This window comes from Eurosta solidaginis, chromosome 4 (genome assembly GCF_040869045.1).
Source record: "Eurosta solidaginis isolate ZX-2024a chromosome 4, ASM4086904v1, whole genome shotgun sequence".
Taxonomy (NCBI): domain Eukaryota; kingdom Metazoa; phylum Arthropoda; class Insecta; order Diptera; family Tephritidae; genus Eurosta; species Eurosta solidaginis.
In genome coordinates this window covers 177,825,438-177,836,812 of record NC_090322.1, presented here as the reverse complement: position 1 = coordinate 177,836,812, position 11,375 = coordinate 177,825,438, and the positions used below count along the sequence as shown (strand labels likewise).

The 11,375-nt window shown below is 40.7% G+C and overlaps 1 protein-coding gene across 1 annotated transcript; it reads right to left on the bottom strand.

The window, feature by feature from the left end:
* Window positions 1–9,726: 9,726 nt before the first annotated feature.
* LOC137248737 (uncharacterized) lies at window positions 9,727–10,997 on the bottom strand. Its single transcript, XM_067779646.1, has one exon. It carries the CDS (start codon window positions 10,995–10,997, stop codon window positions 10,074–10,076), a length of 924 nt encoding a protein of 307 aa, XP_067635747.1. The 3' UTR covers window positions 9,727–10,073.
* Window positions 10,998–11,375: the final 378 nt, after the last annotated feature.

The window sequence follows — 11,375 nt, the reverse complement described above, 5'->3', positions numbered from 1 at the left end:
TGGTGTAGGTGCGGTTGAAAATGTTCCACCTTTGCGTCCAGTCTGGCTCTGAACGCATTACCCATAAGGTAATGCGTCAAACCTCGCGTGGCCTCACTGCGTAGCATAGATAACCACGAGACCGTTGAAGGGCGACTACACAATCGACTCCGGATAGCGGCTTATAGGGGGAACTTTATAGAATGGACACGACTAACACGAATCCGCCAAGAATGGGGTGCGGAAGAAGAGTGGTTTTGATGAAAATCCGTCAAATTTGTTGCTCTGCCTTGAAAAAGGCGGAGTGAATATAGTCCTTGTCCAGGAGCCGTGGCTGAGTAGTAACGGCAGAAAGATTTCTGGATTAAGGACTGGAAAATTCAACACCTTGGTGCATGGGGAGGCAGGTAGGCCTGCCACCTGCGATACTAGGCGCAATCACCGCTGAAGCAAGGCGGAGAGGTGTTGGCGTGATCATCGTTGCCTTATGCTAATGCCCATCATAGCATCTGAGGAACCTCGGATACCAACACTAGAGGTGAGTCTTTATTTACTTTTATAGTAGATGAGGGCCTTTGTATACGTAATAGGGGGAATGACCCGACTTTTATTAATGCGGTAAGGGAGGAGATCCTGGACCTCACCCTGGTTAGTAGAGAATTGGATGGTCGGATATCTGGCTAGAGGGTTCTCAACGAGCACTCCTTCTCTGGTCACCGATATATTCAGTTCTCGCTGAACGAAGAACGTCCCGGTAAAATATCTTTTAGGAACCCTAAAAGTCTAACTGGGACTTGTATTGTAGGAAGCTGGGAGAGCTATTACCTGCGGCGCCTACCGTTAGTTCGCACTTGTCCGAATCTGAGATAGACCTTCTGGTGGAAAACTTAACCTCAGCAAGCAACAGCGCCTTTCAACTGTCCTGTCCATTGAAAACTTACGGGGGGAAGGGCAAGCCGCCCTGGTGGTCGGATACTCTTGACGACCTAAGATCGTCCAGTCGGCGGCTCTTTAACAGAGCCAAGAGTAAATTACCCTCGGACTGGGAGCTCTATAAGGTGAGTCTGGGCATTTATAAATATGAAATAAGGATAGCCAAGCGAGATTCATGGCGAAGCTTATGCGAAAACGTAGAAGGCTGGAATGAATCCGCGAGGCTTAGAAAAATACTGTCTAGGAAACCCGCTCCTCTGGGGTATCTGAGAGATGATGTTGGGGACTGGTAGAAGAGTAGCGAGGAGTCCCTAAAGCTTTTACTAGACAATCATTTACCCGATGTCCCAGTTGCACAGGGATCTTCGCCTACATGGTCGGCGGTCGTTGGCCATGCAGAAGTGCCTGCCATTCCACTACGGGAAAGTCAAATAACCTGGGCTATAGGGGCGTTCAAGCCCTATAAGTCTCCGGGCTCGGATGGAATTATTCCTGCCCAACTTCAAATGTCTTTACGGATTTCGTGCCGCTAGTAGGCCATCATCTACGCTAACTGCCTCAGACTTAACTATATTCCCAAGTCTTGGCACACGGTTAGGGTTATCTTCATTCCGAAGGCCGGCAGAAGCTCTCATGTATCACCTAAGGATTTCAGGCGAATCAGTCTCTCCTCGTTTCTTCTTAAGACGTTTGAGCGGTTGATTGACCTGTACCTACGGGAAAGGATACCTCGGAGGTTACTGTCGGCTTCACAGCATGCGCACTGCAAGGGCAGATCGAAGGAAACGGCTCTCTATTCGATTGTAAAGCAAATAGAGGGGTCCCTAGAATACAAAAGGTTTGCTCTGGGTGCCTCTAGACATCGAGAGGGCTTTAACAATGTCTTACCAGGGGCAATAGGAAGAACTCTGGTGGGTTAAGGAGTCGAGGCGGCTGTGGTTGAATTTATTAGCAAACTTCTATGCGGCCGAACTTTCGCAGCGGAGTGGGTAAGGGCCATATTTGAAAGGAAGGTGTGCAGGGGCACGCCACAGGGGTATCCTATCTAATCTGCTCTGGGTTGTGGTAGTCAACGAGCTTCTTGTGGAGCTGGAAGCCAATGGTTGTCGGGTGGTTGCCTATGCAGATGACCTCGCTATCTTAGTCAGAGGCAAATTTCTGGGCACCCTGCGCGATGATCTGCAGGGCTACCTGGATACTGTGGCTAGGTGGGCTGAATCAAGTGGATTGGCGGTCAACCCGGGAAAAACGGAATTGGTTCTTTTTACAAGGAGATATAGATGGCCGATTTCAGAACTCCCTCGATTGGAGGGGTACCTCTTGTACTTTCTGATAGGGTTAAATATTTCGCGATTGGTTTGGACAAGAGACTATCCTGGAGACTAAATGTAGAAGATAGGGCCAGGAAGGACGCGGTTTTGTTAAGAGCTAAATATAAGCCGCAAGTTTAAGTTGGCTGATCACTGCAGTGTATTCCAAGCGGAAGTTGCTGGTATTAAGGATGCGGTGGATGAAATGCTATCCAGTGCTACTACGGTTAGGGAATTTAACATCTACTCTGATAGTCAAGTGGCTATCAAGGCCTTCAGCTCAACTACACTGCGAACGAGGGTGGTCTGGGATTGCCTGACCTCGCTTGCGATTGCATCCAATTATTTTACAATTAATATTATCTGGGTCCCGGGCCATAGTGATATCCCGGATAACTGAAGGTTTAATATGGCCATATAAATCGTTTCCGAGATGGCCGGGCTAGCACCTTAATGGTTCTGTGTTACGGGAGCGTACCGGATCTGTATCCGTTAAAGGACCATCACATCGATAACACTCCCCAAAGCCTTTGGGGAGTATCCCTATCGCTACAACAACAACAACATGTTCTAAAATAACTCCGTGCTTTTGGCAAACGCTAGAATATTTCTAGCACCTATGACAGTTGCTGCTTTTACATTTGATAGCTGAACCACTTCAATAGCTTTCAATAGCTGGAGTCTTAGCGTGCCAAGCGTAGCACATGAGCACAAATAATGCTCGATCGTTTTCTTCTCCATCTTACACTCCAACATCTGCTTTTACTAACTACGCCCAATTTAAAAGCATGAGACGCCAAAAGGGCGTGTCAGTAAGAATACTAAACAAGAGCATACAGTTCTCTCTTTTCAATGATAACAGTAACTGATCTTCGACAGCTTGCAATCCCGCGTTTGGTTCCACGCCTTTCCCGCTTGTCTTTAAATCTCTCCCAATCTGATTGGAACGTTTATGATACAATGCAATGCGTCCTGTTTAGCTAACTCAAACGCTTTTTCATTTCCTTCTATTCCCATACGGCCAGGGACCCAGCATAAATGTATATTTTTCCCTAACTCGATTCTTTACAGAGATTGCTTGGCTGTCAATATTAAGGTTGACACGGCTGAAGTTTAACCTATTTTCGTCGAGTATTTCTACTGCTTTACTCACGGCTACTACTTCCGCCTGAAAAAAAAAACACTACAATGATCTGGCAGCTGTAAGACCTGTTTATTTCTGGATCAGTACAGTATACGACAGACCTTACTCCTTCCATTACTTTGGATCGCCTCGTCTGCCATATGGGCAGACTACCCCTGTTATGACTCTAAGAGTCCCGTCGAAGCGCAGATATGGAATTGGGTAGTCTGTTAGCCCAGTAACTGATGATGCACTGAGCCTCGTTGCAGTTGTTAACGCTATGTTCTTCGCCATCAGGTCTACAGGTTGAATACGCAGAATGGCATTCAGTGCAGTAGCCACCCCAGCATTCTTTTGCATGCAAAAATTGCCGTCGAGGCCTTCCTCTTTCTCTTCTCCACGTTTAGCTTCGACGACAATTGACTATCTAGAATGATTCCTAGATTTTTTTGTGTATGGATTCTCCTGCAGGGTCACCCCTCCTAACTTAGATGTAGTCCAATTTGGGATATTGCACCTCTGTCTTATTAGCGTGAACCCGGTTAGATCTGGCTAAGGAGAAGAAAAAGTTTTTCAAAGTGGTAAAAAAAATTTACTTGCACTTTTAATTAATCCCTGAAAGTAATAATTCATAAAGAATAGTTAAAGAGAAGATTCGTTCCAGGCTTCCCTCTGAATTAATGCGAGTAGCATTTTTTTCTACACATCTCCAGATTTGTTTACAGACCTTCTTTTTATGCCAAAAGGACTATGTTCATGTTCATACACCTTATTAACCCTTCCTCAAAGCTAGTCTCACAATCATGAACTTTTGCAAAACTTAATAACTTATATTGTGTTTGAAGTTCGGCGTGTCAATCAATGCTGACACCATTTGTTCATCCAAGATCATCAAGTGGATTTCGGCTGACACTTAAGGGTCTATATGCGAGCGAAATAGCTCAAATCCACTTTGTCAGACTTATACGCCGTTTGGAAAGGATACAAGCTAACATAGATATGTATATAAATATTAAATATATTCATTTCCATATGTACGTACTAGGGATACCAATCCCGGGATCTTGGTTGTTATTGTGTTGTAGGAGTGCTTCGCGCCATCCAATAGGTGCGACCGATCACAAATTGTTATTAATATCCTCTAACGGGAGTTCAAGGAAACTTGCTGTTTCAACAGGGGTGGACCCTAATGAGAGGGGTGTTACAAGCGTTGGTTAAACAGATGGTTGCTGTCATGTGGGACACATTACAAACAGGAGGGAGAAGGTGGTAGATCGACTCCTCTACCTCCTCACCCTGACAGCTTCTGCAGAGGTAGCTTGTTGATGTTCGCCACCATCGGAGCATTGGTGCGATAGCACAATGACCTGTGATGAAACCCGTAATTACCCTAACCGCAGATTTGTTCAGTTTGAGAAGGAAGCTTGTGCCTTACCTATCCAAGCATGGCCATAAGGACCTTGAGTCTTCGCAGTCAACCCTTTTGGTCCATAGCAAGTCCGTTTCCCTGCTCTCATATTCTTCGATTCTACCCAGGAGATAACTGATTACATTCCAGCTCCAGTTCACGTTACCATTTTCGCGCCGTCGGTGTAGATTGTAATATCCTGCCATTGTCTAGGCCTAATTCCCATTCCTCGTATCGTATGTTCTGAACCTGGAAGTCCAAAACCGCTGTAATGTGGTCGGTTTTGGATGTTAGGTCGGTTATTATTCCGCTTAGTTACCCTTCGTCATATCGTTCACGATCGTCGAGTGTCCACGCTTAGCTGATCTCCGCATGTTGTGTTCTATTAGTTGTAAAGCTCCTCTTGCGGCTAATCCCTGCACGAAGACTTGTAGAGGCGTCAAGTGAAAGTTTACACTTAGCGCTTCCTGAGTTGAGCGTTTAGGTTGTGGCAAAAATGAACAAAACGGCAGATTGATGGACAGCGAAACTAAAAGCAAAAATGTTGAAGCATGGATCACCAGAAACTTTGGCGAGATAAATTAACACGTTACCCAAATGCGTCCCGGGCACAGGATAAAAAACGTCACGAGGACGATGTTGAACACACTTCCTGCAAGTACTCACGATGGAACCAGAACCGACAAATGCTCGAGAAACGAATAGGCCAATCAGTCACTTCGTGGAAACCACAGTCAAAATAAAAAAGCGGGATCTGCCCCCAAATTCCAACCTTCGCTAACGCTAAAACTCGATAGCTCGAAAAGTATGCTTCATTTAGTACCATATGGTGACAAGGAATAAGGGTCTAGCACCTATCCTTTTACGCAGGACTTAAGCAGTTATTCCTTATGACCACATGGTATTAAATGTTGCATGTTTTTATACGCACTTGATACGTGTTTTTTAATTTTTGGTGATTGAGCGTTAGCGCTAGTGAAATCGAGAAATGTGGAAAGCCAGCCCCAAATCGGGTGGTTTGTATGCGGTTAGGGGATCCCGAGAATTCCGGAATTGTAAAAATCAAAAATATTGGCATACCTAGTACAATGTATGTAGTAAAATTATGTACTCATACATATGTACATATGCGGGTGTAAGTTGCCTGTAGGAGGACCGGCAAAGCTTTCAGTCGTTTCCTCTTCTCCATAACTCACGAATTGTACAAACGACTTCATTGCGGTTTAAATCAAACTCATTTAAATTCATTTTCCCATACAGTGTAGATCTTCGCCTTCAAAAGCTATCAACGTCATGCTTCCAAAGGAATAATTTCTCTGCTGGAATATGCAGGGTAGCAAATTCTATCGACTCCGTAGTTTAAAACTATTTTTGCTTAAATCAGCTTGTCTGACAATATTTCCGGTGTGAGATCTTTTTCGAAACTCGCTATTTTCCCTCCTTTTTCAGCGCCATACCAATTTTTGTTTTTTTTTTTATGAAGGCGAGAGAAGACAAAACTATCGGATTATTATTCCTTCATATTTGTTTTATCGCGGCGAAGTTTGGCCAGTTAGGATAGTTTGCATTGTGTGGCTGCTGCTCTAGAACCTGAGAAGCAAACTTCGAAGGTACAGAGGTCCCTCGTGATATCACATGAAGTGACTATCATATCAGCTCGATTTCAAATATAACCCTTATACTCATTTGATTCGACGGCATTGCTGCCGTCTTTGCACCGTAGAGCATCCCAGCCACCATAACCTTTATCGTGACCACCGCGAAATTCATAACTTCTTCGCTAAAGGCGAAAAAATTGTTTAAAGAGCTAGCTACTCGATAATTGATGTAATTTACGGAACGCCTTTTTATAGCAGGAATGCACTCGTTCGGCCAAAATAAATGTATGGGCTGATGCATTTACTGTACCAACTACTCACTACCAGATGTTTTAATGATTTTCATCCGTTACATTCCTCCTGGGATTTTTAATGGTCGTTCTCAAAGCAAATTCGGTTAACTAAGTTCAATATACACGACTTTGTTTTTGGACATCGGCATTAGAAATTCATTAGCTTTTATTCAAAATTGGGTTTAAGTAAGCTTAATTTTCTGGTAGGTTATATAAATATACATTCAAATGTGTATGTATACCAGAACACCAACAGGAGATAAGCAGCCTAGAATCTACTTGTATTGCATTAATTTACCCTGTACACCTAAAACTTAAAATTGCTTTGTAGCATTCAGCCAGAAACCTGTTGAATGTCTTAATTATAAAAAAAAATAAATATAAGGCGCGATAACCTCCGAAGAGATCTAAGGCCGAGCTTCTCTTCCAATTTGCGTCGTGCTCCTCTTGATTTTCCCTACAAATTGGCCGGACGGGACCTACATGATTTTATGCCGACTCCGAACGGCATCTGCAAGGCAGATGAGTTTTCACTGAGAGCTTTTCATGGCAGAAATACACCCGGAGCGCTTGCCAAACACTGCCGAGGGGCGACCCCGCTTAGAAAAATTTTCTTCTAATTGAAAAACCTTATTTCTAAAATTTTTGATGTTGCTTTGCCCGGGGTTTGAACCCAGGGCATCCGGTGTGGTAGGCGGAGCACGCTACCATCACACCACGGTGGCCGCCAATGTCTTAATTATCTCTTGTAAATAAACAGAAATGTGTGTTTAGATAAGCAGCTATGTATGTATGTATAAAAGTTACGGTATGCATTATTTTCTAAACTTTTTCACACAACAAGTGGTCTTGTTAATCTTCAAAAAAAAAATTATTTAATACAATAGGAGGCTGCATCAACAACGGTAAAGGTAGCAAATAATAAAAGAACCCGGCAGCGAATATGTGAGACAGGTACGCAACGCTACAGTCTCGCATTACTGGTTTCATGACTATCGCCGAACTGTTGCCTATCGGATGCAGGGCGGGAAAGTTGGCAGCAATCATTATACCAATGGTGCTTAGGTCGAAGCAATGTGAATTTTGAAGCAGAGCTCTTCAAAACTAAATCATTGACTGTGTTTGTAAGAGTATTATTATCGTAGTGGCAGTGGTAGAGTCATTGATCAACGAGTAATGCACGCATTGTTTGCTTACATTAAACAAATACTTCGTAAATATGCTGTGGAAATATTATTTTATTAAAATAAAACGTAATGCTAATACTTGAAAGCTTTAAATTATGCGCATGAGCGTTTGTTTGCAAATATGTTATTTGGAAATGCGTAAACAAACAATATATATATATATATATATATATATATATATATATATATATATATATATATATTCTCCTCCGATGTTGGTACTTTTCTTGTTTAGCGACGACTGACACATTCATAGAAATAGCGTAACAATTCGTGGGAATCGAGTCTGCACAATTTTACTATGAAGTGACGAGCCTTGAATTAAAGTAACCAATCAAAAGCAACGACAATTTCAGAAAATACGACTCAATAAGTTACGAACGCATTTAAAAGGACTGCAAGGAGAAGCAATTACCTTCTCGTAGAACATCAAAATGTTAAAGTATCAGTTGAAAGGACTGCGAGGGAACTGAACTAGAACCACTACCGCCCCTTAATATAATGGTCTGCGCTTGTCAGAGACTAGTGCGATTCACTTCAAGGAATTAGAGCACACTCTTTTGTAGTTCTCTACAGATCTTATTAGGCCTTAAACAGCAATACCAATGGGAATGAATGTACTGGGTTATCTTTAGGATCAAAGAATACACTATGAGGGCAAAGAGCTTTCTGTGTACCAGCCGAGTTGATTCTGAAGTCCTAAAGGACAAGCTACCCCCTCAAACTAAAAAAAAAAGTTCGATAAGTAAAAATACAGGTGTGTACGTCTAGCTAACTGATGTTTTTAATTAACGAAACTCGCTCAGGGGTCGAAGTTGAATCACAACAGGGGGCACTTTACCAGAACAAACAAAAAAATAATGGGGTTATTTGAGGAGCGCTTTTTATCGGTAATAACCGTAGCGCAAGTCATTGTTTTAATATTGAGTAACTATCGGTTTATTATCGATAGCAAATTAGTGTCTTCGAGCCAGCGGTTTTTATCGGCTTGTTATTGCCGAGTCACTGGCTTCTTATGGATTTCTTATCGGTTTGTTACAGATATGTCATCGATTTTATATTCAAGTTTTATCCGTATATGTTTCATAACATAGGTAAATAGGCCAATAACAAATTTTTAATATTTCGGCCACAAAGCGGTAACTTTTCGATATCCCATTGGAAACTTTTTCATAGCATATCGATAACTTTTTTAAAAATGATTGACAAATTTTCGATCGAAGATAGATAACTTTTTGATAACAAATAAATTACTCGTACATAAAAAACTGATAGCACGTTAATAGCCTTTTGCACTGATGGCAAACATATAACACCTCGATAACAAATCGATAACACATCTATAACATACCTTTCATTTCCTTTCCTTTACTTTTCTTCCCTTTCCTTCAAAACATTTCTTACGAGCGTCATCACAGGACGCTGTGCTATTGCACCGATTCTTCGACGATGGCATATAGTTACAAACAGCGCTCATTGCAGATTCTCTCAGGCAGCTTTCGAGCACACTATGTTTGCTGAGGATTAGTAAGAGAGTATTGTGTTGGACGAATGTGCTCCCACCAGTCACTTAACGAAAGCGCTCACAATTGGCAAAATGTCTTGAAGTGAAGGTGTGAGAAAATCCCCATGCACGCCTTCTCAACTTAACCTAACATTGATTTAAAATGAAGCTTTACAGCTTAAGTTCTGGACAAAATGCTTGAAAATAACTATCATCGTTTCGCCTTTGCATTGAATCGCTTATCGTGCTAAACCATATTGGCTATAGGACACCTTACCTTAACTCACAATTTTAGGACTCTTGTTTCGTAGCTTATCAAAAAAATTTCTAAAGTTAAATAAGAAATGCCCTAATGTACATATTTGGTGATATTTTATTGTAAATTCGAAAGAGTATGCGCTTAAGGCTGCGGAGTTTTCTTACTTACTTTCGTAATTTTATATACCTACATACATTTTTACATAAAATGTTTAGAAACATTATCAAAATACCAACATACATATATTCACAAATATATAAAAAAATGTACAAAGCTCTTTTTGTACGGGTTTTGCTTTCTTTGTTATGAAGCTTTTTATTATTTCTTTCATTCCATTTTTATCTTTTTTGACATTTTCTGTTTTAGAGGTTTTGTCCATGAAATTGAAATTTTAACTTCTTGATTTTTAGTTACGGCTTTATGTTTTTTGGACGAAATTATATTCTTTAAGCCCTTCTTTGCTTTTTAATATAAGTTCTTTATCTTGCTTGGTATTTCACAAATCCATCTATTACTTCCTGGTTGTCCTCTATCGCCGCATTTGCTTCTAGCTGAAGACTTTTAATATTTCTAGATGTTACATTATCCATCTCAGTCGATGCTATTGTCAGTTGTGATTGTATTCTTATATATCTGTCGTCCATTATTTTATCTAGTTGGTAATTCACCACATCAAGGCTGGACGCAAACATCACATTTAAAAGAGTCTTTACCCATCCTATTTTTCCCAGTTCTTCATGCTTTATGGGATTAGATAGTCGACCAGTGCCAATGGACAGCAGCACTATTTGTGCATTAGGGAAAAGTTGTTTGCTATTTGCATACGCACAAGCCGCTGGGTTATGCGCAAACACTCCTCCATCCACTAACACTCTTTTCTCTTGCTTAACATTTAAGTGCTTAGGTTCGAAGTATGTTGGTGCTGCTGTTGTGGCTCTGAGTGCATCTTTCAACTTGATAAAATTCCTGTCTTCTTTCCAGCTTTTGAAAAAAAATGGACAGTTATTGTGAATATCATAACTTGGAATCAACACGTTATTTAAAGTGTTTTTTAGAATATCGTCACCAAAATACTTCTCTAATATAAACTCGATGTTTTCGTATGGGTATTGTGTACCGCTAAACCACGATAGTATTTTTCGCCTAAAAAATGAAGACTTGAAGATATGTGGCCCATCTTCCTTATAGAGTTCAACTAAGTCATTTGCAGAGTATTGAGGATTTCCTCGCCTATCTTTTTTACATAATCCAGCAACAACAATACCACCTGTCGAAGTACCAGCCACTAGATCAAAAATTTGAGAAATAGGTTTTTTTGCTCTCTTTTCTATTTCTGCTAATATCATCGCTGGTATGATGCCTCTTATGCCTCCGCCGTCTACTGAAAGGATGTATTTTGCCATATTTATTAATATTATTAATTTGTTCGTTTTTATCAAAGTTGCCCAAAAAGTTGCAAAGAAACACAATTTTTCTTTTGTTTCCAACGTTCACTAAAATATTAACTTTTCATTAATAACTAGGAAATTCCCTGATATTGATTTCAAATATGACTAGATAAACTCCTTAAACTCCTTCCCAAATAACAGTAAAATGCGTGCTTATTTTTTAAACAATATTTTTTATATGAACTTTTTTCCTTTTACCTTGTTCAGTATGATGCAAAGTAGGATTAAGATAAATATATTAATGTATTTTCAGATTTCGTGGGTCAGAAATATCTGGTTCTTTGTTTGACCAATTTTTTCTTTTATATTTGTTTTATTGGATATGTTGATTTT

Bases quoted from the DNA above. Each gene is read 5' to 3' on its own strand.
- LOC137248737 (XM_067779646.1), bottom strand. From the start codon at position 10,997: ATGGCAAAATACATCCTTTCAGTAGACGGCGGAGGCATAAGAGGCATC.